General features: G+C 56.5%; 1 protein-coding gene across 3 annotated transcripts in view; it reads left to right on the top strand.

Annotated features, from left to right (window-relative positions):
- The first annotated feature begins 298 nt into the window (after positions 1-298).
- The window catches only part of FOXP4 (forkhead box P4), a 61,334-nt gene continuing 33,935 nt past the window's right edge, over positions 299-27,697 (top strand). For 2 of the 3 annotated variants that reach the window (XM_066204076.1, XM_066204074.1), the window contains exons 1-2: positions 299-382; positions 19,849-20,065. In XM_066204076.1, the coding sequence (XP_066060173.1) occupies positions 19,865-20,065 (201 nt within the window). In that variant the 5' untranslated portion in view covers positions 299-382; positions 19,849-19,864. Of the gene's footprint in view, positions 383-18,187; positions 18,519-19,848; positions 20,066-27,697 lie in introns of those variants that run through there. The other variant, XM_066204075.1, reaches the window with a different exon arrangement.

Here is a 27,697-nt window from a genome sequence, read left to right as displayed (position 1 = left end):
CTGCTTTAGAGGAACTATGGTAGGGCGGCCGGCGCCCGCCCCGCGCCGCCGCCGCGCCCGCGCCGCCGCCGCGCCGAGCCGGACCTGAGCGCGGCCACGGCCCCGGCCGGCCCCGGCTGCCCGCCCGCGCCCCCCGGCCCCGCTGCCGGCCCCGCACGGCCCCGCGCTCCCGGCTCCGCAGCGCGGCCCCGCCGCCGCCGCACGGAGCTTCCCCCCCACCACGGCCATGCCGCGCCGCCTCTGAGCTCCGGCCCCGCCGCGCCCGCCCCGTCGAAGTTTGGGGAAGGTGCCGGTGCGGGGAGGGCTGTGCAGGGGTGGGGGGGAAAGGAAGGAGCGGCGCGGCTCATGCCCGACCCGGAGCACGGCGCTCGGAGCGACCCAGGTGGGTGAGAGCGGCGCGGGAGGGTCCGCGGGTGTCCCCCCCCCCCCACCCACGGGGGAGGGGGGCGCGGGGCGGGACCCCCCGGCAGGTGCGGGGGGCGCGGGTCGCGTCCCTCGTGTCGCCAGCGCTGCCCCCGGCCGGGCCGTGCCCCGCGCTCGGCCGCGCCGCGCTCGGAAGTTTTGTTACGGCGCCCGGACAAAGGGAGCGGGGCCGGCGCTGGGGGAGCCGGGGGGTGCGGGCGGGCCGGGGCTCGGCGGGGCGCGGGGGGCACCGAGGGCTCGGCGATCGGGGCGCTGCGGGCTGCGGGGCTCCCCCCGGGCAGGGGGGTGCGGGGGGTCCCCGATCTCGGCGCGCCCCGAGCGGCGCGGGGGTCGCGGCGTGTGCCCGGCTCCGGGCGGGCGCGGGGGTCGCCGCCGCCCCCGAAGGCGTTTTTTGGGCGGCCGGGAGTGGAAAGGGAGGGGGCTCGCAGCCCCCTCGGCGAGGGGGGGTCGGGGCCCCGGGAAAGTTGCGCTGCCGCCGGCACAGCCGCGCTGCCGGTGCCGGATCCGGACCCGCCTCCGCTCCGGCGCTTCGGGGGTCCCGCACCCCCCGAGGGGGGCAGCGCACCGGGGTGGGTGGTGGGGGGGGCCCGGCGGCCCCTGCCCTGCAGCCGCCCCAGCGCTCCCTTTGTTGGTGTTTCCCATTTCCTCCCCATCTTTTCCTTTTCTCTCCGGCAGTTTTGGTTTAATTCCGGCTGCTGGAGGGCTCTGGGTGGGTTTTTTTTTTCCTTTTTTTTTTTTTTCCTCCTCCATCACATTTTAACTCAGCCTCGACCCGCCGCTGCTTGAGCCCTGGGGGGCGGGGGGGGGGGGGTGGTTGTGATTCCCTCCTTGGAGAGAGAAATCCGTAAGTCTGCCCCAAGTTTTGCAATTCCTGGGAGAAGCAGCAGCCACCGCCGCCGTCCCCGACAACCTGCAGCCAGCCCAGCCCGGCCGTCGCTCCCGCAGCGCCCTGGGAAAATCCAGCGCCGTGTCCAAACCCCTAACCCAGACTGCAAGGTGAGGGAGAGGAGGACGAGGCACGGCTTCGGATGGAGCTGGAGAATATTCCCGAGAAACCCCCGCAGGTTTGGATTCCGGAGGGGCTGGCGGCAGCCGGCTGCCCCGCCGCGCACCCGCGCCTGGGTTCCACCCGCTCGTGTAAAGTTTGCGGGGGCTCCGTGCGCCTTTGTTTGGAGGGGTAGAGAGGTTCGGGGGGGGGGATTTGGGGGGAGGCTTTTCCAAGGATTTGGGGAGGGGGTCTCTCTAAGCCGGTGCCGCGGAAGCTCTCGGCGGGGACGCTGCCGGCAGCGATAACGTGTTTGGGAAGAGTTTTTATTGCGGAGCGTCGTCTTCTGGGAGTTCCGAAATTCCCGGGCAGACAGCGCGTGCTGGCTCACCCGGAGCCCTGGATCAGCCTGCAGCAACATCATCCCCTTCCCAACCCGCTGTCCGCCGACGCTGCGATGCTCTCCCGGCGCTGGCAAAGTTCAGGGATTTCTATTCTTCCCGGCTCCCTCTCCCCTCTCCGCTCCGTGGGATAAACAAACGCGCCTCTGTCTGCTCTCCCTCTCTCCGGGAGAAAAGGGCACTTCGGGGAAGTGCCGCGGACGGCTCTGGATATTTCTCTGGGTGTAGGAAATCTGGTTTGAGTTGGCAGGCGCGTTCGGAGGTGTGGATGGGAGAGAACAAGTGGAGCGTAATTGGGTTTTCTTTTTCCATTTGGGAGCGGTGCTGGTTTCTCTTTCCCCGTTTAAAAGGCAGACAAGCCGAGGGCTGTGCGTCTCCCCCTCTCTCCCTGCTGTGCACTTTTTAATACAAATTAAAAATGTGCCGAGGAGAAAGCGGGGATAATTCACAAACCCCGCTTTTCCCGGGAGTCGTGGTTGGGAAGTGCCCGCTCGGAAAACTTGCGCTGAGATTATTATTATTTTCTTTTTCTTTTTTTTTTTTTTTTTTCTTTTTTTTTTTTTTTTCTTTTCTGCTGCTCTTAATATAGTCCTGGAGGAATTCGTGTCCAAATTCCTGCCTGGGATCACTCCTCAGCTTCAGGCAGCTCTTCCCTCCCCATCAGTTGATACCCCGAGATTTTCCTTTTCCCACCCTCCCACCCCAACTTCCATCGGATTAAGACCTCACTTCTCCGCGAGCGTCGTAAAGCTGTGGGGCAGACAATAAAATTGTTATTAGTTTCTGTATTAAAAGGCTGGGTTGTTTCTAACCCGAACCAGAAGGAGGATTTGCTTTTACAAATTTCTGCTGGTGTGTTAAAAATTTACACGGGGAATAGGTTCCGTGGAGAGCGGGGATTTGATGTTAAATCAACCCAACATGTGTCTCACGCAGGCGGCGTTACCCGGTGCCGGGTGTCGGCAGGGATGTGTTCCCTTTCATGCCTCCCCACATCCTCCATGAAAGCACAGCAAAGTCTCAGGCTTTTCCAAAAATCTTAACTCTAAATTAAGGGATTTTTTTAAAATTTTTTTTTTTTAATTGCCACCCCACCTTAAGGTCCATCAAAAATAAATCTTAACAAGCTCCGGGAGCGGGTGGGTGGAGGAAATAATCAGGTTTGGAAAAATTACTCCTCTCTCCCCCTTTTTATTTAATTTTTTTTTTCTCCTTCGGGTCGCTCAAATCAAACTGGGAAAGGGGAAAACGGGGAGGAGAAGGGGCAGAATTCCCTGTGCCAAGCTAGGGAGCTTTGTCAGGGCTGTGGGGCCCTGGGAGGCTCCGGCTTCTCCTGCCCTTTGTGGTCTGGGATTGGGGGCTGTGGAGAAGATCCCGGAGCCCTATGCTCCCAAAAAATGCTGGGAGCTGCTGCTTTGAGCTGCTCCTCGTTTGTTTTGATGTGTAATTTTCTTTTTTTTTTTTTTTTTGGGGGGGGGAATGTTCTTTTCGTGGCTCTCCCCCATCCCAAAGCCCATTTTTGATGGGATTCTCAGTGTGGGGACCCGGGGTGCGCCTGTTCCCGGCCGGATCGAGCATCGCTCCGGAGGTTAAAATATTAAATCCAAAGTGGCACTGCCGAGCAGCACAAAGTTGGATTTGATGGTGGTGGGGGGAAAGGTGCAGGAGAAGGGGATCAGTGTGGAAAATCCTCCCCTCCCCAAGCCCTGCAGCCCCGGGATGTGTCGCCCAGCGGGGTCAGGGAAGGAGGAGGCGAGGGGTGGGGAGGGGGGAAAGGCTGAGAGCAAACGGAGCGAGGTGGAATAAAACGGATTAAAGTTGCTGCTGGGGGAGGTGGGGAAGGGGCTGGAGGACAGATAATATCCCAAATATCTGTAAAAGCCGTGTCCAGCCCCGGCTGTCCTACCTGGTGGAAACCAGGCAGCCAGAAAGGTTTTACATCCCCTTTGGAAAGGGAAGAGCAGGCAGCATTCGGAAAACGACAACAACCCGAAAGAAAAAAAAAAAAAAATCAGCGCAATGTATAAAATCAAGTGACACTAAAATATCTCCTCGAGCCCTCGGCCTTTCTCTCCTAATAACCCGGCAGGAATGCGAGTGCACTCAGTTGTGAAGTTGCTGCCCGGAGAGCCCGGGAGCTTTTCTTTTCCACCGCTGGCTCGGGGGATGCTTTGAGTCTGCTGATGTTTGTGTCTCGCTGTGGGGCTGGGGAGGGGCCGGGGGGCTCCGGCTTTCAGAGTTTTCTCTCCTTTGATTTTAATTTTTTTTTTTTTTTCCTTCCACTCTCCCCCTTTCCCCCCCTTCCCCCCCCCCCCCCAATCATCCTTTTTTTTTTTCTCTCTCTTTTCTTGTCGGTCCGGCGGGGAGCGGGGCCGGAGGGGGAGAGTTGTGGGGTTGGGATTGCCTTTGTGGCAGCAAGGTGGGGGGCAAAGGGAACAGGCTCATTCTTCCCACCGGGGAAAGGCGGGAGGAGAAGCCCGGAGGTCCCTGGGTTTATAACTCATACACATTTATGGCTCCTTGCCTTTCCCCTCAGCGCTGGGGTCTGGGAGCCTGAAGGATTTGGGAAAAATCCTCTTCCTTCGGGAAGGGAGAGCTGGAATGGTTTTTTTCCCCCTCGATCCCCCTGGGTTTGGAGCCCAGCAGAGCGTTGGGATGGGGCTGGTAGGTGGGTTGGGGGTCTCCAGGGGTTGTTCCCCATTTCTGGGTGCAGGAGGGGTTCCCTCCTCCTCCTCCTCCTCCAGGGCCACCCTGGGTTTTTTCCTCCGCTCCCCAAATGACCCCGCTGCCGCCTCGGCGTCACCTGCCGCTTCTGGGAGTGAGAACTCGAAATTTCCTGTCCCTTCCTCTTTGGTTTGCAGCTCCTCCAGCACGGCCGGGGGGGGATTCTGCAGGGCGGGGAGCTGGGTGCTGCTCCGTGGGCATCTCCCCACAGCGGGATGAGCTCTGCTAGAGGGAGAGGGGAGGGAGAAGGGAGAAAATAAAACCACTCAGAGCTCGGAATTTCCACGTGTTTGCCTTGGAAGGTGTAAAAAATCCTCCGTGAGCCGCTCCTGGATGCACCTGATAGAAACTCAGGGGGAGCAGCCGGCTTGGAAATGTCCCAGGGGCTGGGACATGGCTCTGCACGGAGCTGGTGGCCCTTGGGGTGGCCCCTGAGTGGCCGTGGGGCCGTGACCAGCAGCTCTGGCTCCTGGGCCAGCTTAGGGCAAGGACTTACACCCATTTTATCTCTTACAAAACCTCCCCGTGCTGCACCTTTTCAAGTCAAACAGAACTTGTAGATCAAGATGGGGCCGGGCACAGCTTGAAAAACTTCCTAATCTTTTTTTTTTTTTTTTTTTTTCTTTCCCCTTCTCCCCCCTCTCCAAGTGTTTGGGGAGATAAAATCCAAGCCAAGACACTGCTTGAGGGTTTGTTTTTGTTTTTTTACAAACTTTTCCTAATTTAAACGGCTCTTGGCACGGCTCAGGCGAGGCTCCGGCACGAAACGTGTTGTGGTGCTCCGGCTGCCCGTGACAAAAACGCGTTTGGAAGTGGAATGGCATCAGGGAGAAGGGAGAGAGGAGAGGCAGAGAAGAGGTCCAAAGCCATGATTTATGTCGTGGGGATCCTGCTGGAGCAGGGCTGAGCTGGAGGGAAGTCATTTAGAGATTCCTGTGCCATGGGCACGGGGTTGGCGCCGGGATGCGCAGGGAAAGGAGCCCGGCGTGAGTCGGGATCCTTTCTCCTGGGGTTTATTTTTATTTTTTTTTAAAGGAAAAGCCAGGCTGTGTTTGCAGCTGTCGTGGCGAGCTCTGGCTGGGGTGGGGCGATGCGGAGCCGGCGTTCCCAGCCCCGGGTGACACTTCCCGGCGGCTCCCGTGCCCCGGCAGGTTGGCAGCGGCCGTTGGCAGCGTGTTCCGGCGGAAGCCGTCCCTCCTCCTGCGTCCTGGAGCCAGCTTGGCACCAAATCCAGGGATTTTTTTTTTTTTTACCCCCCGGGAGAATAAGGAGCAGAGGGTGGATGTGGAGGAAAGCTCACCTTGCTCAGCTCAGGGTTCCTCCGCGCTGGGTTTATCAGAGGCAGGAGTTGGGGCGGTGAAATGATTTGATGGAAGATCCCTTTCAAAACTGTGGGAACGCGTGCAGAGAAAAAAATTTAAGGTGGTAGAGAAGGAAAAAAAATCCCGTGGTGGGGATGATTTGGAGGTGATTTGGAAGTGGGGTTTTTTTCTGTCTCGTTGGGAAAACTCTTCTGATGTGACCGGAGCTGGAATGGGCAGATGGGGCTGGGGAGCTCCGGGATGGCGCCGGCAGGAGGAGGAGGAGGAGGAAGAGGAGGAAGCCCCAGTGGGATGGGTCTGTGCTCTGGGTGCTGTGCAGGTTGTGTTTGGCAGCTCCAGAGCTCGGGGAGATGCTGGTCCCCTTTCCTCAGCCGCGGATCCGTGGCCGGGATGAGCCGCTGGCCCGGAGCAGGTGCCCGTGGAACGGCTCCTCGGAGCAGCCCCTGCCCAGAGCCGGGTTTATCCACAGGGATTTCCCTGCTCCAGGGCTGATAGAGGCACACAGACGCTGCCATTCCAGGTTCCTGGCTGAGCATCCCGCTGCCAGCTTCCCTCGGGATCTGCCAGCTCCGATCCCAAACCCTCCGACCCTTCCCTTGCTTTCTCCAAGTCCTGCTTTATTCCACGACCTGTAGATTTTAGGTGAGTGATTTTTCTTTTTTGCTGCTTTTTTGTGAGCCCGGGGGCCGGGGCCTGGCTGCACCTGGGAGAAGCTGTCATGGATTGGGAAAAGATGCCTTGGAAAAGAGGGAACAGGGGAGGAGGGCTCGAGGTTGGAGGCTTAATGCAGAACACACGGCCGGGATTGTGCTGCGGAGCGAGGGATGAGCCGGGATCCCACGTTCCCAGCGGTTCCCGTCCGTCTGGAAACCCCTTGGATTCAGATTCCTGCCTCTCCTGGGTGTCTGCCGTGCCCAGGAGTGGGGATGTGTCCCCAGTGCCCTCCTGCTGGTGCTCCAGGGCGCAGGGACAGCTCCGGGGTTGCCTCCCATCCCGTGCTGGGATCACGGCACATCCTTTGGGATGGAAGTTCCAGCACGGGGGATCCTGCTTTCCCCACACGGTCCTGGAGCTGCTGGGAGGATGCTCCTGGAGCAGGAGTGTCCCCACGGCCTGCGGGGACCTGGGACTTTCTCAGCTCCTGGATTCTTCACCTCCAGCTCCTGGGAGAAGGGAATGTCCGGCAGGGAATGACAGGGGACATCCCGGGGTGGGGGGAAGGTGCCCCACTGCAGCCTCGGGAAAAGCTTTTGGGGCTCAGGGTGGTCACAGAGGGGTTGGAGGAGCCACCCAGGGTGAGGGGACAACTTGTGGCAGGAAATACCTGGCAGAGCTGAAGTTCCTCGTTGAGGATCCGGAGTTTTGGGCTGAACTGGGCCGGGATCCGGGCAGGAATTTTGGGCAGAGACCTTGTGCTGGACAGGGAGGAGAGCTCTCCTGTGTCCCCTGTGAGTGCCACGTGCCAGGCTGTGTCCCTTGTCCCAGCAGGGAGGGAGGTGCTGAGGAGCTCTGTGCCCTCTGGAGGGTTTCTGGCACCCAGCAGCTTGGTCCTTCCTTGGGGATGCTGCCAGACCTGGCAGTGGGAGGGAAATTCCCTGGAGCGTGGGGAAACTTGGATCAGGGAGAGAAACACGGCATCACCCGGCCTGTTAAAGACAGGAGAAGAGCAAATAAAGGCATGGGGAGAAGCGTCCCGTAAGTTTTGAGGCAGGAAATGTTAATTTTGGAAACGTGCTGGGCCGGGCAGAGCTGCAAACACCGGGATTTTTACCGAGGTGGATTCAGGTGGGATGATAAAGCTTCCAGCTTTGCCTTTCTCTGGGATTATTCCCCGAGAATTTTACATTTCTCCTTTACACCCCAACCTGCTTTCCGCTGCAGCTCCCTGGGTGGGTTTTTACGCTGCATTTTTGCAGCAGGGTCCTGCTGGGACGTGGGGTTGGCTTTGTGGGTTTGTCCCCTGCTGCCCTGCCCTGCCCTGCGCTCGGCCTCGGCTCTGCCCGAGCGGGGTCTGGGCGGCCAGGCTGCCACAGATGTTCCCCATTAATAAATCCAACCCTCCAAATCGACAGGAATTCCTCGTCTGGAAAACAAAAGGGGCCCTTGTCACCTGCTGGGTGGGTAAAGCTGGGGGTGAGGAGGAGGAGGGTGATGCTCCTGCTCATCCCATCGCTCCCAGTTTGTCTCGGCCTCTTGGAACTCTTGGTTTGGGGTTCTCACGCTCAGTTCTGCCTCTCCAGCGGGACCCGTTCCTGCCCCTCTGACCCCAAAGCACTCGGGGTGTGCAGGGGGTCTGCAGGGCTCTGGGTTCGGCAGCAGAGCCCTGGTTCCCCCGTGGAGGTGAAGGAGAGGAGGAATTGGGGCAGATCTCCGTGATTTTGGCTTTTTGTGCATGTTGGAGAAGGAAGATTCCCTCAGTGTGCTCGAGAGAGAGACAGGCGAAGGGAAATGCCCAAAAGTCCATCCTGTGAGAGGTGGGAGCGCGAGCGTGCCGGAGAAACCCTGGGAAAGGATTTTGGGCTGAGCTCCACTCCCGTGGCACGGCACAACCTTAGCTTCATCCCCTTTTCCCAAAGTGACAATCCCAAAGCGGGGCTGGAATTGGGATTTAACTTTCCCACAGCCAAACCCAGAGGTGCCGGGGGCTGCAGGGTCCAGCTCCGCTCTTTCCCAGGGGATGGATCTGGGGGCTGGGCTCTGCCTCCTGAGGGACACTCGGCACCCTCCGGATGCAGCAGCCCAGCCCTGTCCGGGTTCTTCCCACTTCTCCTTTTATCCCAGGTTTTATTTATAAAAGGATACGTGGCAGGGCCTGTTCCCAAATCCCTTCAAGTCTTCCCCTCGGTTCTGCTGGGCTCCCACTGCACAAATTCCATTTTTCCCTGGGAAGTGGAGCCGTGGCTCCAAATCCGGGTCAGGCTTTGGAGCTGTGGGATCAGCCCCGTCCGTGGATCAAACCCCTGCTCATCCCGGCATCCACAGGTTTCCTGGGAAGGAGGAATGCTGGAGCGATCCCCCTGCTCTGGGGGTTTAAAATATTCCCTGAGGAAGGGTCTGCTCCGTTGTGGGAGGGGGTTTGGCGGGCGAGGGGGTGGTTTGGGGGGTGCTGCTGGCTCCGGGTGGGGTCGGTGCTGGCTGGTCCCTCGTGTCCCCACCCTGCCGGAGCAGGGCATGCGTCGGGAGCGTCGCTGCTGTTGAATTTCCAGCCGTAAATTTGGGATGGAGCTCCGGGAGGAGGCAGGGCTGTGCCCAGCCCTCTGGGAAAAGGATGGAGGGACAGCCCCCTGTCCCCTCAGAGGGGACACACGCTGCGGCCCGGGTCCTTCCCAAGCGCTGCTGCAGACACAAACGCTCCGGGAATCGTTCTGGGGATGAGCACAAATTGCTGGGTTTGTCTGGAGGTTTAGGACAATTATTGGGGGTTGAAAACTCCTGGCAGTGGGCAGGACTGTGCTGGGGCTGGCGAGGACATGGGGGACACGGGAGCAGGGATGTGGCTCGCGTCCCTGAGGGATTTGGTGTCCCCAGCTGTGTCCCCTTCGCGTCTTGTCTGGCTCTGTATCCCGGTGGTGCTGCCTTCCCTCACCACGGTGAGATGATTTTTGGTCTGGGGACAGCAGGGGACATCCCCTGGCCTGGTACCCTGCCTGTGACAGCCCCTGTGACACCGTGTCCTGCAGAGGGTGATCTCAGCACTCTCTGCCCACCCAGGGACAGCTTGGGGACAGCTCTGCGTGCCCCTGGCTGACAGGAGGTGCGGGCAGAGGATGTGACCGGGTTGTGGAGCAGTGGGGGCTCGGGGGCTGTGCCGTGGCTGCCGTGGGACAAAGGTGGCACCCAGAGGGGTGGCACCCAGCCCGAGGTGGGCACCCTCACCTGTGACCCCGTGCCAGAGCCCTGAGCTGGGGGTTTTTGGGATCTCCCCTAAAAAAGCAGCTTCAGTCATCCGGCGACGAGTCCTGCTTAGGCAGAGGACACGTTGGGAGCCGGGTGGGCACCAGGGAACTCGAGCCCCGCCTTGCCCCGGCGCCCAGAGGTGCTCACAGGACCGCAGGAGGGTGACAGCAGCTGGGGAATCATTAATTAATAATTTTACAGGATGTGGGTTATTTTTAGGAGGGGTGGAGGGAACCCGATTCCTGGGGACAATCCCTGGGGTGTGCACGGCGCTGTGTGTCCCACGGCAGTGGGAAGGTGCCCGGGGCTTCCTGGAGCAGCAGCGGCCACCTGGAGGCCGGGACACCCTGAAGTTGGCCTTCAGGAGCTCACCATTCCCAGGAGGAAGCGCTGCCTGGGACGAGCAGGGATTCAGGACGTGGATTCACCTCCCCCTTCCCCAGCTGTGTCGCGATGCACGGAGCAGGGATGTGCCGGATTTGGGAGGATGTCGTGTCCCACTCTGGGGATGCTGGGGAGCCTGGATGGATCTGGGAATGCCGAGTGTGACCCCGGAGCGACGCTGTGGGACCAGATCCCTTCCCTGCGTGCATCCAGAGGGACGCTGGAGCCGTGGAAGAGTTTTGCTGAGGGATCCATCCGCGCTGGGCCGGGCAGCACCTCCCGGATTCCCCACGGAAGAGCCACAGAGGGGGACGTTCCTGGGAAGAGGACGTGGTGGCTGGACGTGGCTCATCCAGGTGACACCGACAAGGGGACCCTGGTGACCTTTTGGCTCCAGCACGGGGTCCTGGTGGGCAGCGCTTCCCGCAGCCTCGGGATGCTCCTGCCTCTCCTGCTCTCTTCCCACCGCCTCAGATCTTCAATGCAGCACCCCACTGCCCTCGGTGGGCACCCAGCAGCATTCCCAGGGCGGGATCCCAGCACAGCCCTGCCGAACACGCTGCTTCCCAGATTTCCCAGATTCCAGCAGAGCGCCGGAGGAATCTCCGGGGTCATTCCCAGCCGAGCTGTCGGGAGCCGTGTCCGTCTGCGGGGCCGGCTCTGCTCCGTGGGGGTGGCAGGTGCCCGGAGGAACCAGGAGATGCTGAGGCCTGGCCGTGGAGAAGGCAAGCTGTGCAGGAACAAAGTCAGGGAAGCTGTTTGGAAATGTGGAGCTGGGCTCTGGTCACGCTGCCTCCGGGTCGGGACGCGAAGGAAGGAAAATGGACTTCAGGCCAGGAGTTTGAAAATGCCCAAGGATAGTTCTTCCCCCCCACCCCCCACTGCCCTTTTTCTTCTCCCTCCTCGGGAGCAGCATAATTTCTGGATGGAAACCAGGCCTCTTCCTGCACAGAAATGGGATTTGCCGTGGAAGGCACCGGGGAGCGCGTTAACCAGAGCCTTTTCCAGATGAATTTTTGCACAGACGTGACGGAGACTGGGAAAACTTGTGGCATCCGAGTTCCTCCCTCCTGCTCCATAGGTACCATGCCTGTTTTTTCCTCCCCTCTGGATTATTTGAAGGCCAGGAGAGACTTTTTGCAACTTCCAGTCTGACTCTCCACGGACTCGGCTGGAGAATTTTTCTCGGGGGAGGCCGTGGGAGGCCGAGCCCCAGCCCTGGCATCGCTCCTCATCCCATTCCAGAGTGTCCCTCACCTGCTCCAGGGCATTTCCTCCTCTCTGGCTCCATCCTTGCCCTTGGCAGCCTCTCCTGAGGAGATGGGGCGTGGGGAGCTCCTGGAGTTTGGGGTTTATTTTGATTTCAGCGCTTCCTCCATCGCTCCCCTTTCCCGGGAGCTTTCTTCTTCCCGGGGATCAAGCCAGGACATCTTCCCGTGTCCCCGCTCTTCCTCACTCCCACAGGGCAGCGTTCTCCATGCCTCTATCCAAGAGGAAGGTCCCTCCCCTTCCTCAGGTGTCCCAGGCTGTGTCACATCCTGGCTGCGAACGGGAGGCACGGAGGGGATTTTGGCCGGAGCGTTCCGGGTGGGATGAGGGCTCTGGGATGCTGCAGCAGGAATTCCAGGCGGGATTCGCACCAGGGGGATGTGTCCCCAGTGTGTGAGTGTGAGCCGGGCACTGGGTGTGTGGGAGAGACTTGAACCGAGCCTGGATTTACGGGGAGGTGCTGGGAAAACCTTTGGAAAACTGGCGTGGGTGATGTTGCGATGGTTGCAGCTCTACCCCACCCCAGCGATGGGAGCTGCTGGTAATTATTTTAATGGGGTTTTGTGAGGATTGTGCTGAAAACCTCATCCCAAATCCTATAACTCTCATCCCATGTGGAAGCGCAGAGCGATGGACAGGTGTTGTGCGTGGTGGGAATTCCACCTTATCCCGTGGATTTTGTTTGGGTGTTTTTTTCCCTGGGAGTTTGGAGGGGTTTTCTGTTTGTTTGTTTGTTTTCTTTTTTATTTTGTTCCCTCTGAAATTTTTTTTTTTCCCCCACCCTCTCCATTATCATTTTTGTTAATTAGATTGTGCTGGGGAACTGTCTCTATTCAAAAGCAAAAAGAAGAAAAAAGCTCCGAGATGCGTTTTTCCGAGCGCGGCTGCGTTCCGGCGCTGGGAGAAGGACAGGGGAAGGGGGGGGGAAGAGAGCCGAGATGCTTGAAAGAAATATAATTTTTTTAAAAAAATAATAATTTCTTCATAAAGCTCTTTAAAAAAAAAAGAAAAAAAAAAAAAAAACCCCGGGCCCCCTTCCCCCACCAGGGCCACCTCCCCTCTTTTACCTCACCCCCCCCTAATTAAACGATTTGAATTTCCACGTTAACCGCTTGGTGCTTCCTCGGCGCCTCAGATGATTAGAAAGGGATATTCATTTATGCCTTTTAAACGCCGCCCCGATTAAAATCAGAGAGATTTTTTTTTCTTCCTTCATCAAAATCTAACATCCTTGAAAAATTAATTTGATGCCTCTTGTTATCAATTAATTGAATCTCGTTGGGAGAGAGGCTCGTGCGGCGGGTGGTTGGAGCCGGCCCTTCTGTTCTTAGTTGCTTTCCCCCCTCTCCGCTCCCTTCCGCTGCTTCCAAACACTGGGACATTATAAAACTCGGCCTTTTTTTATTTTAAATATATATATATATAAATTTTTTTTTTTACTCATCTCATAAAATAAATGAATAAAACTTGCTCCCTCTCTCTCTCTCTCTCTGTGCCCGCCCTCCTCCTCCATTCCCCCCGAGTTCCTCTCGGATGAAAGACCCTTTTTTCCCCTTCCTTTCTCTCATCCCTCTTTCCTATAACTTCCGAGAAAGAGGCAGAGAAAGAAAAGTTGGGGCCTTTTTTAGCAATTTCTCGGCGGCCAGGGCCCGTCTTTCTTCCTTTCTTTAACGGGGGATATTGGATATTTCATTTGAATCTCCCTTTTTTCAATTAAAAGTGCCCCGTTCCTTCTCTTCCAGCCTCTCCATTCTCCTGCTCTGCCTCGGCAGCCGGAGAAGCGATTTTCCTTTCTTTAATATTTCAGCTCTTCCCCTGAGACGGGCTGCCTGCCTCATTTTTTTTTTTTTTTAATAGACTTTTTCTCCCTCTATTAAACTTTTCCAATCTTCGTCCCTTTATTTTTTTTTTTCCCCTTCCCACCTCTTTAAACAAAAAAAAAAAAAAAAAAAAAAAAAAGAAAAAAAAAAAAGAAAACAGAGAGGAAAAGTTATAAAATGGGAAGAACTGGGTCATTCAGGAAGTTATTGAAATAACTTCAAAATTAGGCCTCACTTTCACTCTCCTTGGAGTGGTTTGCCTTTGGATCCAGTCTCTTCCCTGGTGGCTCCAGTTGGGAATTTGGGGTTGGAGGCATTGGGGGATGACCCAGGTGAGAGCAGAGAGGTGGTTTGGGGGATTTTTGAGGTGGGGATTTGATGGGGGTGTCCCATCCGAGGACATCAGGGATGGTGAGGAGATGTGTCCCCCGCCAGTCTGGTGCCCTAAGGGGTCATTTGGTGTCAGGACCCCGGTGTCACATCCCCCCGTGTCCTGCACTGTCCCCTCAGTTCTTGTGCCCAGCCGGATTTGGGATCTGACAGGTGAGAGGCTCTTCCAGCCCCGCCTGTCCTCGCTGAGGGGCCTCTCCTGCTCCTCTGGGGGGTCACCAAGGATTTCGGGGGCTGGAGAGAGGGTGACCCTGATCCATGTGCACAGAGGGGGTGTTTTGGGATGTTTGAATTCCCTTTTGGATCGTGTTGGGCAGAAGGAAGGTGCGGGTTTTTAGGGGGATGAGAGATTAGGGGAGGCAGGGCTGGACCTGGCGCTGTGGTGGCTGAGGTCGCTCCAGGGGGGCGTCCTGGATTTCGGGGTGTGCTCCCAGTGGGCATCCTGCAGGATTTGGGTGCTGGGCCTGCATCCCAAACTTATGGGACAGAGGTGCCAGGCCTGCATCCTGAGTGATGGGATGCCAGGTCCTGGTCCTGCATCCCAACCTCATGGGACACAGGAGCTGGACCTGCATCCCAAACTGATGGGCCACTGGTACCAAACCTTTCTCCTGACCCACTGGGATGTGGGGACCAGACCTGCATCCTGACCTAATGGGGCACAGGGGCTGGTCCTGCATCCCAACCTGCTGGGACACAGGCGTTGGACCTTCAACCCCACCTCAGGGGGCACAGGTGCCAAACCTGCATCCCAGCCTGATGGGACACAGGTGCTGGATCTGCATCCCGACCTGATGGGGCTTGGGTACCAAACCTTCATCCTGACCCACCGGGACATGGTACCAGACCTGCATCCTGACCTAATGGCACACCAGGTGCTGGTCCTGCATCCCAACCTGATGGGACACAGGTGCTGGATCTCCATCCTGACATGATGGGATGCAGATGTTGGACCTGCATCCCGACCTGATGGGACACAAGTGCCTGGACCTTCATCCTGATCTACTGGGACATGGATACCAGACCTGCATCCCAGTGTAATGGGACCTGGGTACCAAACCTTCATCCTGGGTCAGTGGGACCTACATCCCGGCCCACCAGGATGCCCCATCAGCCCAGCAGGGATCCGTGGTGGGTGCAGAGACCAGCAGCACCCACCGAGGGGCTGCCCTGCTCGGGGTCCCCACATGTGGTGGCTCCGGAGCAGCGAGGTGGGAGCCCCGTGCTCCACGTCACTATTTAATTAGATGTCCCTGATTAACAAAACTTGGCGTTCGGCTTCCTCCTGCCCTCATCTTTCCTGGCTCCGAATCAATGGCTTTGATATGCTAATTAGGGAGTAATTTAATTTCAAAAGGCCGCAATTAACAAGGGTGTTGTGGACATGCTGTAGTTAAGCGGCGTAATCTAATTTGCATTAGTAACAAGCAGGGACTAATTAGAAGCTTAATTAGACACTTAGACGGCTCTTGTGTTTACTTTCTTAATGAGATGGAGTGGGGTTCCTTTTTTTTTTTTTTTTTTTTAATCTTTTCAAGAGCGCAGCGAGGGAAGCCAGGATGGAGCAGCAGCCCCGGTGCCCGGCACGCGCTCCGGGATGGAGCGGCAGCCCCGCTTGTCCCAACACCGGCCCGGCCACCTCCAGCCGGTCCCACACCCGCTCCGGGAGGGGTTTTGTATTCCTCGAAGCCTGGCGGGGAACGGGAGAGGTGCCAGGAGGGCACTGGCGTCCCTGGGAATGCCTGGGGTGGGGTGGGCACGGGATCTCCTGTGGGGTCGGCTGCACTCGGGGCAGCTCCGGAGAGCAAGGGATGCTCCGAGGGTGACAAATTTTGGAGAGGCCGGTGGAACAATCGGGAACAATCCCAGGGCTTCCCATGTTGGAGTCCTCGAGCTCCCAGGTGCTCTCCAGCGAGCTGATCCGAGGCTCCCCAGTTTTTTTTGGGGGGGGAGGAGAACCTCGCCGTGGTCGGTTCTGCAGAGCAGCAAAGGCTCCTCAGTGCCTGCCAGCCCCGGGTGTGTGGCTGGGCTGGGCTGTCACCGAGGCAGGTGAGGAGAGCCAGGGGGTGAAGGTGAAGCGCTGCAGGTTGGCTCTTCCCAAAGAAGTTGCTGGGAGCGAGATGAAAGTGGGAGATGAAAGTGCCCAGAGGTGAGATCCCATTAAAGCGGTGCCTGGGCTTAGCCGGTCCCTGGTTCCTTAAATATCTTCTAATTTACAGTAATGCTCCGGATTCCTCTCAGCTCCCCCGGACTTTTATTTTAATCCCCTTTCCACATTTCCATGTGTTTATGTGTTAATTAAAGGGTAAAAAGCCACTCTCGAAGCAATCCCGGGCTGCTGCTTCTTTTCCAGCCGAAGCCTTTTAGGATTAGCAGCCGCTTCCTAAAGCCTGCCGGTGCCGGAGCAGGACGGGCAGGTTGCTCAACTTTCCGTAGCTGGGAGCAGATCCACTGCCTGGGATTCAGCTTTCCCGAGCCCTCTTCTCCTTCCAGCTGTGCAGAGGAGCATCCTGCAGATTTCCAGGGCTTTTGGGGGGATTTTTGATGGGTTTGTGCTCCTTCAGGACTTGCTGGTATCCAGGGGAGAGGCCGCCTGCTCCCCTCCACGTCCTGGCGAGGCTGGAGCTGGGAGGAAGGCTCCGGAATACGGATTTGGGACTGGGATGTGGTGGGAAGGGTGGAAACAACCTCTGGAAGGTCTCAGTGTCGGTTTGTGTCGTGTCACCTGTGCTGTCCCAGCTCGTGGGAGACTTTTCCCAGTAGTGTTTCCTGCTGTTTTTCCTCACCCCTCCCTCCTGGGTGATGGATTAGGAGCTCTCGGAGTTTGTGGCCGGAGAAACCCAGGGCAGGGTCACCCACAGTGGTCAGGGATGGGGACTTGGGGATGGGGACAGCAGGGTGGAGGTGACACTGGGTGTGACACTGGGTCTGTGCGTGGCCCACGAGGGGCAGCCCAAAATTACGGAGCTGCCGAGGGTTGCGGTGCCGAGGATAATGAAAAATAGGGAAAGCTGCTGGAATTGGTGTTGGGGCAGTGGTTTCTGAGGAGCTCGTGGTGTGGCTGTGGCTGTTCCAGCAGGTCCTGGGGACTGGGGAACGCCACTGAATTCCTGTGTCCGTGGAATCAGGTGGAGCAGCGGCATCGCTTCGGACGGGTCGGGATGGCCCAAAATTCCTTGGGAGCTTTTTGTGGGAGAAATCACTGCGTCACCTGCTCTTGCCGCTCCTAAAATCCCACAGCCATTGCTTTGAGTCCATGGTTTTGGTCACCTCCGTGTCCACCCTGCCCTTCTGGAAGGCTCGCTGGCAGGGACACTCGTGGTGTTCCCACGGGAATAATCGCGGCACACGCGGTGGGAGCAGCATCCCCGGCGCCCGCTCCAGCCCCTCCCTCCCAGCCGAGCTCGGGGCATCCATCAGCCTGTTAATTGCGCTAATTAGAGAGTGCGGAGGTGTTAATTGGAAAACCCTGGGATCGTGCCTGTTTGCGGGGAGGGATGGATGTCAATAAAAGCGGGATTGATGACTGGGATGGCGCGTGCTCCGCGCAGGTTAGCGGCGAGTCGGGGGATGTCAAGGAAATGTTACCGCTCAGATGAAGCAATTGTTAATTAAAAGCCGCGGTAATTAATACACCCTCGTTGCCATATGGTCCTGCCGAAGGCAGGGGGATTCGTTGCTCCGTTTGTAATTCTCCGTTTCCTTCCCTTTGTCCTGTGGAAGGTGCGTGGTTGGATAAAAGGGGGGGAACAAAAAAGGCAGAGCGGTGGCTCAGCAGCGGAGCTCGGGAGTCTGAAATGGTAATTAATGGTAATTAACGATCCATTTGTGCAGCTTCTGTTGCTGTTGCCGTTGGAGGGGGCTCCTCCCTCCCCTTTTAACCGAGCCCACCCTTTCCCGCTGGCTGTGGGTGTTGCTGGATCTTCCCGCTGGCTGGCTGGACACCGTCCCTGCCTCTCTGCCTGGGGGAAGGTCTGATCCTGCTGAGCCCCCCTGGATGCCGTGCGCGGAGAATCCCTGGGACGCTGCTCGTGTTTGAACTGCGGGGGATGAGCAGCTGGAGCCGGGATGCTGCGGATCCCTCCCGGCTCTGTGCAGGGCTGCACGTGTGCTCCGGCATCCTTCAGCTCTTCCCAGTCATCCCGGATCCGTCCTGGCTGGAAAAGTGCTTGTTCCTAATTTAAATCCTCTTTATAACCTCGCAGACACCGGCTTCGTTTTTATTTTTTTTCCCCCTTTTATTATTTTTTTTTTTTAAGGTTTTGTAAAAACTTTTTATGGGAATGGAAATATTTCCATTATTATGATGATGACTTTCTTTTATGACTTCCCTCGCAGTGTTGTTGGGATCCCAGACACTCCAGCATCCCAGAGGGGTTTGGGAACGGGAAGTGGAGTTTTACAGGACTTGGAGAGGGAACTCAGCTGGCCCGATGTCCCCAGCTCCGGGAATCACCCGGGCTGCAGGAATCTGCTCCAGCATTCCGCCTCTGGCAGGGGCTGGAACCACCAGAGCGAGCCCACGGCTCCTCCACCAGCAGAGATTTCCTCCTAATTCCCAACAGTTAAACTCCAGTTTATGCCCGAAGCCAGGAAAGTTTTATATCCTTTCCAAAACCATTTTTTTTCCTTTTTTTTTTTTTTTTTTGGCCTTTTTTAATACTTCCTGTTGTAACTCTGGATATTCCTGTTCTCCGTGTAAAAGTCAAATCCCTGCTTGAATCCTGACGAGTTTCTGGCCCTGGTGATGCGGTTGGAGTGTCGGACACGAAGCGTTCCCCGTGGGGCCTCGTTGATTTCAGAGGGAAAATGGGAACAGGAGCAGCAATAATTTCAGATTTCTGACCTTGAAATCATTGAAATTCAAAGTGAGGAAGGAAAAAACGCAGTTTTGAGGCAAAAGGTGAGGGGTTCATCCCAGATTTTTGCTCCTAGCGCAGCATCCTGTGAGCATCCCATCCTTGGGAAGCCGCTCCGGCCACGCCGTGCTCCATCCAAACCCAAATCCCAGTAATCCCCTTAACCTTGAGCTGTCCCACAGCCACCAGTGTGTCACCCCCAGAGCCCTGGGACAGTGGGAGGGAGCCAGGAGCTCCCCTTGGGAATGGATGTCACTCATATCCCCTGCGGAAATGACTTTTGAAATGCAGATAATCTCCAACATGCAAATGAGCAGCTCGCTGCTCCCTGTTTAATATGAATGATCAGCCCCTGAATAGCGATTATTACACGCCACATTTCAGCAATTATGTTGTTCCTGGTTTGTCTCGCTGCCTTTTGGGGTGTGGAGGGGGAAAATAGGGGAAAAAAAAAAAAAAAAGGAGAGGGGAAGGAGAAAGGGAGGTGGTGTTTTTTCATCCCATCCCTCTGGTTTTGCTCCCGTCTTGTTACAAACTCCTCGAGCGGTGCTGGGTGAGTGCTGGTGGGATGGAGGGGTGTGGAACTAAAACTGCTTTTCCGTGGAGGAGAACGTGTGGGGAAGGAGGGAGAGACCCTCACTCCTGGGTGGGTTCCACTTTTCTGTGTCAGGGCTGGACGTGGCCGAGGCCGGAGCTGGGTGTGCTGGTCCTGTTTCCTCCAGTGCCAGCCCAAATCCAGGGGTTTCTCCCAGAAAAAGGCACCCTCAGCTTCACAACCACCAACCTGCCACTCATCCAAGCCCACTGGGCAAAGACTGGGAGAAAGGAAGGATTTTCCAACCCGTGCTCTCGTTTCCACATCCCAGGCCTGCCCTTCCTTTGGGTTTCCTCAGCCTGGCACCTTCTGCCAGGTGGTTTTTCCCTGCCAGGTGGTTTTTCCCTGCCAGCTGGTTCTTCCTGCTGGGAAGTGGTGGTTTGCTGGGAGATGGAGCACTTGGAGAGAATGTTTGGACTTTGTTAGGATTTTCAGGGTGGAATCCGAGGTGCAGGTTCCCTTTGCTCCGTGTGCAGCCTCGCTGGGGCTTCACTCTCACCATGAAATGTTTTGGGATTTGGGAAAACAAACGGATTCCTGGAGTTCTGTGCCTTGCACCAGGCTCAGGGAAAGCTGGAATTGTGGCTTTTCCTAAGGAACTGGTTGCACTTGCTTGGCCTGGGGATGCACAGCGTGTTTGTAGCAGCTTCACGTTTAATTTTTGGGGGTGACTCGAACGAGGCTAAAACCTGACCGCGTTTGACATCCCATCCCGCCGGGATCGGGGACAGCCAGGGATCCCAGCCCCCGTCCTCAAGCTCTTCTCTCCCTCTCCTTAGGTCCTGCTAGCGAGTCATGATGGTTGAATCTGCCTCGGAGACGATCCGCTCCACGCCCTCGGCGCAGAACGGGGTGAGCAGCCTCAGCAACCAGCCCGATGGCGGCGGCGGCGGCGGCGGCGGCGGCCCCGGGGGCGGCGGCCGCGACGGAGCCGCCGGAGCCGAGGCCAACGGAGAGATGAGCCCCGTGGAGCTCCTGCACTTCCAGCAGCAGCAGGTAGGACAGGCAGCCTGTTCCTTCTGACCTGATCCTTCCAGCCTGTTCCTTCCAACCTGTCCCTTTCAGCCTGTCCTTCCCAACCTGGTCCTTTCCGACCTGTCCCTTCCGACCTGTCCCCTCAAACCTGTCCGTTCCAGCCTGTCCTTTCCAACCTGATCCTTCTGACCTGTCCCTTCCAACCTGATCCTTCCAGCCTGTCTCGTACGAGGCAGCAGGGTCCCTCAAGGATGTGGTTTTGGGAGCAGCACCAGGTTTTGCCCCACTTTGTCCTCGGGGTTGGGTTCCACCAGGTTTGGCCGTTCCTGGTCGAGCCGGGGTGCAGGTGCTGTCCCAAAAACCAGGGGTTTGTCCTTGTCCCACGTCCATTGGGAAGCAGAGCCCATCCATCCCTGCGGCTCACGGGCTGGAATTTGCTGGTTTTGGGGGAAGGTCCTGCCTGCTCAGCCCCCCATCAATCTGAGGGGCTGAGACACCAAAAACCTTGGCTGTAACACCAGGAGAAGGGGCTGAGAGGATTTTGGTTGTCCAGGAGCCGCTTTCCCATTCCCTGGGGCTCCTGGAGATTGAACCTCACCCACGTGACCCAGGGCACGTGTGACAGTGACATGTGCGTGCACCAGTGTGTCGCCTGCCACCCTCGTCCCCTCCCAGCCCTGGGGACGTGCCTGCAACTCACCTTTCCAAACAAACTTTGGCCATAAAAAAAAAAAACCCCAACAAAAACCCATCAATTTCCCTGCTCGGCTACTAAATAAGGCAATGATCCCTCTCCTCGTACGGCGATCGCCTCCCTGAGCCATAAATTCCAGCGTGAAAGCTGTAAAAAATTGCTGTGTCTGATACTTTTAGTAGGGAGTGCTGTAAATCCATTACCTGGATAACAGGCGTTCCGCACGCCGCTAAGCCCCTGCTCCCCGCATCCAAAGGGTAATCATGCGTGTAATGCTGCTGCCGGTGCCCCTCCAAAAGGAGCTGCCTGCTCTCCCTGCCGGAATTCCACCGGAGAACGGGAGATCCGTGCCCCCCCCTCCAACCCAAAAGATGCAAATATCGTGGCTGTGAAACGAGGGATCTCCTCCGGAAAATCGGGTTTTCCATCCTTGCCGGTGCTCCCGCTGGATGCCGATGTTTGATTCCGCTCCCGCTGTGTTTTCTCCTGGTGGGATTATTAAAGCAGAGGGTTCGGTGGACTTCCAAAAAAAAAAACTCCAAGTGACACCTCCAGCGACAGCACCTGGGGAAGGGAGAGGCGCTATCCCGAGGATTATCCATCTTCCCGCTTCGGGGAGCGGGCTGAGCGCCGGCTGGGGTCAGGAATAAATGTCCCCGGAGCGGGAGTTTTGGACAATTAGGTGCCTGATGGAGGCTTTGCTCCATCCCCGGGAGCATCCAGCGTTCCTCCCGGGTTCTCGGCCGGCTGGGCTCTGCCCGTGTGCTCACTCCCTCATCGCGGAGTGCGGGCACTCAATCCTCATTCCTGAACTTCATGAAATTCCCCCGAGGAACGTCGGGAAGCTTGCAGGGGTGGGAGCCCACGTCTCATCCTGGTGGGACTAAATCTCCCTGTCTCTGGGGGGTTCTGTGGGAGCTCGTGCTCCCGTTTTTGGCTGGATTTGACCTTTTCCAGTGCCTGTGACCTCGCTGCTTTTGCAAGGGTGAAGCCAAACAGGTCCTCGCAGGGAATTTTGGGGTTAAAGCTCCTCTCCAAGGAAGGATATCGAGGCGATGGGGGTGTTGTGGGGGTGCTCAGGGACCTTGTTTTGGGGTGTCTCCGGAGCAAGGGGGACGTGGGTGTGTGGCATCTCCTGCCTGGATTGCTGAGACAGGCTCAGCCAGCTCTGCTCCACTCCGGAGCACAACATTCCCTGCCCATCCTCATCCATCCATCCACATCCACGCCACTTCCGAGCATCCCGGAGAGCCTGGGAGGGGAGAGCCGGGGGTAGGGTGAGGAGAGGGCATCCCCCTCCCCTCCCTCCTCTCCCTCCCGCAGCCCGGGGGGCTGGCGCTGGGGGTTAAATCCCTGGATTTCAACGCTCGGGATGGGGCTGAAAAGCCTCAATAGCTCACGCCCGCTTTGTGCCGGGGCTGGCGGAGGGGAGAGGTCACCGGGGGGCAACCCCCGGCCCGGGACCACCCCCCCCTTTCCCTCCCCACCGTTGCTGTGGGAACGTGGAGGGACCTCCAGCACTGCCGGGCTCCAAAGGGATCCGCCAGCCCCTCCCTGCAGGGCTGGATCCCCCCGGAATTCCCGGTGGAGGAAGGAAATGGGGGCAGCGGGGTGATGGGGGTGTCACATCCCTCTGGGTTTTTAGGGGCAGTGGGGTTAATAATAACAAGGGTTTCTCAGCCACGATTTGGGGTTTTCCAGGGTGGGCTGGTTTTTTTGGCTGAATTTCTGCAAAGAAAAAAATTAATTCCAACTTTAAGCCAGCAGCTGGTGTTTAAATCCCTGGAGTGTGGAGAAGATGGGATCACTGCAAGTTTGGGGTGCAGGGGATGGAGGGAAAGGACGGAAAGGGATCCTTGCAAACCCAAATCTGTGCAAACCTCGTGGAGCAGGGATGTCCTGGGACAACCAAGGGGACAATCCCCGAGTCTGGCACCCCACGGGAGCTCCATCCACCTCTCAATCCACGGAAAAGGAGCCAGCCGGAAAAATCCAGCTGCTCTGGGGTCGTTTTATGGTGCAAAAAATACCTAAAACATCGCCGTGTGCTGCAGGCGGACGGCAAAGAAACGGGGAGGAATAAACAAAAATAAAGGCTTGTTTTGGAGAAGGAGCCAACGGGACTTTTTTGGGAGTTGGGGAAGGGTGTGGAGGGGGAGGGAGAGGCACTTCGCTGCCCTGGGAGAGATACCATTCCATAAAACATGTGATCACATCTCAAATATATTGTGTAATCCTCTATTATTAGGGTATTTAAGATAAAAACGAGGCCGGAGCACTTAAATGAAACTCATCTCTCTCTTCGCTTCCCTGATTCATATTTAATATTTCACTGAGGACAAATGCAGGAGCTCTTTTTCCTTTTATTTTCCCCTTTTATCTGCCTTGTTTTCCTCTTTTTCTTTCCCTTTTTGCCCCTTTATTGCCCTCGTTTTCCCCCATTTTTTCCTTTTTCCTCATTTTTTTCTCCCTCTTTTTTCTCCTTTTTTCCTTTTCTTCCTCCCCTTTTCCTCCCTTTTTTCTACTTTTCCCCCCTTTCTTCCTCTTTTTCCCCTTTTCCTCCCCTTCTCCCCCTTTCCCCCCCCCCTTTCCCCCCTTTTTTTCCATGGAGTGGGATTGTCAGCAGCATGTTCCTTGTGCTCTAAATTACTTGGGTTGGGTTTAACCCCTCGCCTGTGAGGCCCGAGGAGTCGGGAGCAGAGGAATAAAATCCAGGAGCGCTGGGGCAGGGCAGAACAGCTGGGGCTGGGCCACAGACACGGAGCTGGGTGTAAAAAGGACTTTTTTTCTTTTTTTTTTTCTTTTTCCTGTGAGGAATTGTGTCATTTTTCTGTTCATTTGGATCTCTTGGAGCCATTTGGTTCTGGTTAGAGCGAGGCCAGGGCTGGGCTGGTGGAAGTGCTCCCTCAATATGGCATCATTTACTGTTAATATCCAGCTAAAAATATCCCTGTGTGTTGTTTTAATGGCTCTAATTCTGGAATGTGACGATGTCATTTTTATGAGGTTAGTGTAAAAAATCTTCCTTTTTTTTCCTGCCTTTTTTTTAACCTTTTTTTTTTCAGTCCTTCCCAACCTCTTTCCACCCTCCAAAAGAATCAGAGGGAAAAAGGGAAGATAAAAATTCCCCTTCCTCCCTCTTTCCATGCAAAATTATGGCTTTAATGGGATTTTTCAGGTGTTTTCTTTCTCTTTTTGGAAGGTAAAACACCATATAAAGCTCCCATCCAGGTGGAAAATCCCTCAGCTGATTTTGGGCAGCTCTCCCCAGCTGGAGCATCCAGGCTGGAATTAAAAACTCCATCCTCATAAAGTGAAATCTCTGGTAAATGAGGCACTTTGGAATACCCCAGGCAAGATTTTCCTTTGCCCTGGGATTATTTTGGGTCGATTTTTTTTTCTTTTTTTTTTTTTTTTTTTTTGCGGGGGGAAGCCTGTGGCTGCTCCTTTCAGGATGACCCTCGGATGTCTCCACGCTCTCCAAACTTCTGTTTCGGAGCTCTTGACTCATTTCTTCCCCATCAGGAGACCTGGGAGAGGCTGTGCTGGGACAGGTTTTGAGGAGGAAAAGGCAGGGGCGAGGATTAATCCCGCGTTAATCCGAGGTGTGGCGTGAGGCAGCCACCCTGGATGGGGCGGGAGCTGCCCTCTCTTCTCCCTGGGCTCTTCCAGGGCTGGAACCAGGAGTTTCCCCGTGGCAGGAAGGGGAATTCGTGGTGTTTACCATGGAAAAAGCGGCCAAAATCTGCCCTCCCTGGGGTCTGGAGAAGCGTCCTGTATATCCAGGGGTGGATGTGTGGAAAAATCAGGATAATCCTGATTAGGAAAGGGGAAAAATCAGGATAATCCTCAAGCAGGCCGGGTGGAATTTGGGAAAATGGGCTGGAGGATGTCTGGAGTTGGGGATGGTGCAGAGAACCGGAGGGATTTGGGGTCTGAGGGGAGGGATGAGCAGGAAAACCTCTGGTGCTGTGGGAGCAGGTCCTGGGATCAATCCCAGCGTGGTTGGGCTGTTCACTGACCCCTTCCCAGCATCTCCCACCTCTCCCCGCAATCCCAGGTGTGCTCCACATCCCAGGGAAGTTCTGGGCCTCCCCCAGCAGTGTCCAGGTCCCCATCCTCCTCCTCCTCCTCCTCCTCCTGCAATGTGCTGCCCACGGGGAGGGCAGAGCCAAACCACAGCAGCCCTGGCTGCGTCCGAGACCCCCCAAACGTTTTCTGGGATCGTTTGGTGATCAGAGGGAGACACCCAGGAGTTTGGCCCCAGGAATTCGTGCCCAGTTCTGCGTGATGCGCTAATGATTCCCGGATAACACCAGGCGGTGGGATATGGGTTGATTTTTATCTCGAAATAATTTCTCCCTCTGGTTCACAGAGGTAAAATCCCATCTGCTCCCACAGGGAAAACTCTTCCTTCTGCTCCCCACCTCCTGAGCGCCAAGGAGAGGCTCTGAGCGACACTTCCCCGCTCCTCCTGCCCCGCGTGGGCAACAAAAGCAGCTGGCAGGTGGCTCTGGATCCCGAAATTCCATCCCGGCTGCTCCACATGCTCCGTCCAGCTTTGCAACAGGTTTCCATCCCTGTCTGCAGGGCTGGGGGCAGAGGGAGGGGGCAGCTCCAGAGAGGCCCCTGTGTGCAATTGTGAGGCCGTGTCGGGGTGGTTGGTTTGTTTTTTTTTTTTTTTGGTGTTTTTTTTTCCCCTGTAAATCTTTGTAATTTCGTGCTTCAGAGCACACCAAAGTGAGGGAGCCAGCGGGGAGTGAATTAAATTCCCCCCTGAGAGGCGGCGCGGGCGCCGGGGGCTCGCCGGCACCCCGGACCTGCCAGGCCTTGGCTTTGGCAGGAGAAATTCCTGGGGAACGGCTTGTCCGGCACTTCTCGTCTGCTGGAATTCTGTTCCCGAGGCTTTTCCCCCCTCTGTGTTTTCCGTCCCTGCCGCGCTGATTTTTGCCAGGCAGGGACAGGGGGCCTGCTCTGTCTCCTCTGTGAGGTGGTGCTTGCAAACACGGCGGGAATTGCACGTGGAGGAGCCAAATCCATGCAAAACTCTGCTAAAAGACACTTGGAGAAGCAGCTGAAGCTCAGGGATTTGCTGTTGGGGGCTGTGGGATGCAGCCCAGCGCTCCAGCACCCATCCTGGTGCTGCCGCCGAGTGGATTCCTCCACCTCGGCTTTTAACCGGAATTACTGTTTTCGTTTCCAAAAGTAATTAAAACATCAGACCTGGAGCTGTCATAACTGTCACAGGGTTTTTGTGCTCGCATTACCGATGCACATCTATCCCTGCTAATAACAGGGAAAATAAAATGCCCGTGGAGAAACATCGGGGCTGAGGCAGCTCCGGGATCTGGACCACGGGGTTTTTCCATCAGCGATTCCCAGCAGTGAATTGCTGTGTTCGTCCTCGAGGATCTGACTTTTAAATTGTTCGGATAAAGGCAGTTTGGGAGTTATTGCTTGGGTGGCTTTGGGGGGTGCTCAGTGGCCGTGGGTGCACAATCCTGGTGTGCAGCTCTGGTAATTCACCGCAGGAATAGGAAATAAGGATCCATTTACTCACAGAATCCCTCAGGTTTTGGTTTTCTCGGGGCTGTCTGGTTCACGTGGTGGTGACCAACGCAGCCAAGGGTGCCCAGTGCTGTGTCTGCGGTGTTTGGTTTGGACCCCCTGCTATGAAATTACAATTTCTTTATAAAGTAAGGCTGGGTCTGTCCAACCGTTCGCTCTCAGCCTCCAACTGGAAATTCCCTCTCATCCTCCACGTGCCCTCGTAGCGCCTGCCCGGCTGCACAGAGTAGATTTTCAGCTGGATTTCCCACCAAAACAGAGATGTGGCACACGTAGGGGCATCCTTTGCTTTTCACGTGCTCTTCCCAAGAGTTCCCTGTGCAGAGGAGCACAGGGAGGACCCCGAAATGGGATTTGATGGATGCTCCACTTGGGGAGGGGCACTGGGTTGGGGTTTTGTGGGTGCTCCTTGGTTCGGATCGATAGGTGAGGCATGTGCTGAGCTGTGGGTTTGGGAGGGCAGGGAAGGAGGGTGGAGGTTTTTCAGAAATGTGCCCCAAAAGCCTTAGAAGGAAGGAAAAGGATCCCTGCAAAGCAGAAAAGAAGGAGCAGACAGGTGTAGGAGCACTGAGTTGTTTTCCTCAGAGCTTTACTCCTTTTCCTGGCTCCCAAGCTCCTTTTCTCAGCTCACACTCGCTACTCTTTCCTCCTTGTCTCTTCACAGAATTTTCCTTGGTTTCCCGTTCTCTCCAGTTGCCCGCAGTGCTGGGCAGGGCTGTGTTGCAGCTGTGTTTTTCACAAGTGTATTTTATCCATTTCTATTTTTATTTTTTCCCTATTCTTGTGGGATTCCCAGTGAAACACCTTCATCCCTGTAAAAAACTTGAAGAAACTCATCCCTTTTTCTAGGCAACCCCCCCCTAAAAACAATCAGGTTTCATGGTGGTCACTTGTGTGGGTTACTGGGCACCACCTGGATCACCATGAAATCCACTGGGACACGTTCCTGGGCCGATTCCGGCTGGGATCCTGCGCTCGGCTTCACCCAAACCTGGCTGGTGCCTGGAACTCTCTGCTGCTCCAGAGCCACGATCCAGTTAATAAAATTAAATATCCACAAGTGGCTTTGGGCACAAGGGACAGCAGCAGGAAGGTGGTGGTGGTGGTGGCTCTGGAATAAATCCTCCAGGAGCTGGATCCCCGGGTGGCCGTGCCAAGGCTGGGCTTTGGGAATGACCCCTGTGCCATGGGAATGCTGGACCCGGTGGGGATTTCTGGAAGAGGACAGGATTGCCCCCGTGGGTGCTGGGAGGGTGGTGGTCTCTAACTGGGATGTACTGGTCAAACCGGTGTGGCAGGAGGGAGCGTCGGGGAGCGCTTGCATCCAACCCATCCCTTGAGTGAAATCCATGGAGGAGGAGGAGGAGGAGGGAGCCTTCCTCGTGCCCACC

The sequence above is a fragment of the Chamaea fasciata genome, unplaced genomic scaffold (genome assembly GCF_029207755.1).
Source record: "Chamaea fasciata isolate MVZ Bird 193981 ecotype frontalis unplaced genomic scaffold, bChaFas1.0.hap1 SCAF_25, whole genome shotgun sequence".
In the NCBI taxonomy this organism is placed as follows: domain Eukaryota; kingdom Metazoa; phylum Chordata; class Aves; order Passeriformes; family Sylviidae; genus Chamaea; species Chamaea fasciata.
The sequence above is the reverse complement of the archived record's forward strand: the minus strand, read 5'-3'. Positions and strand labels throughout refer to the sequence as shown.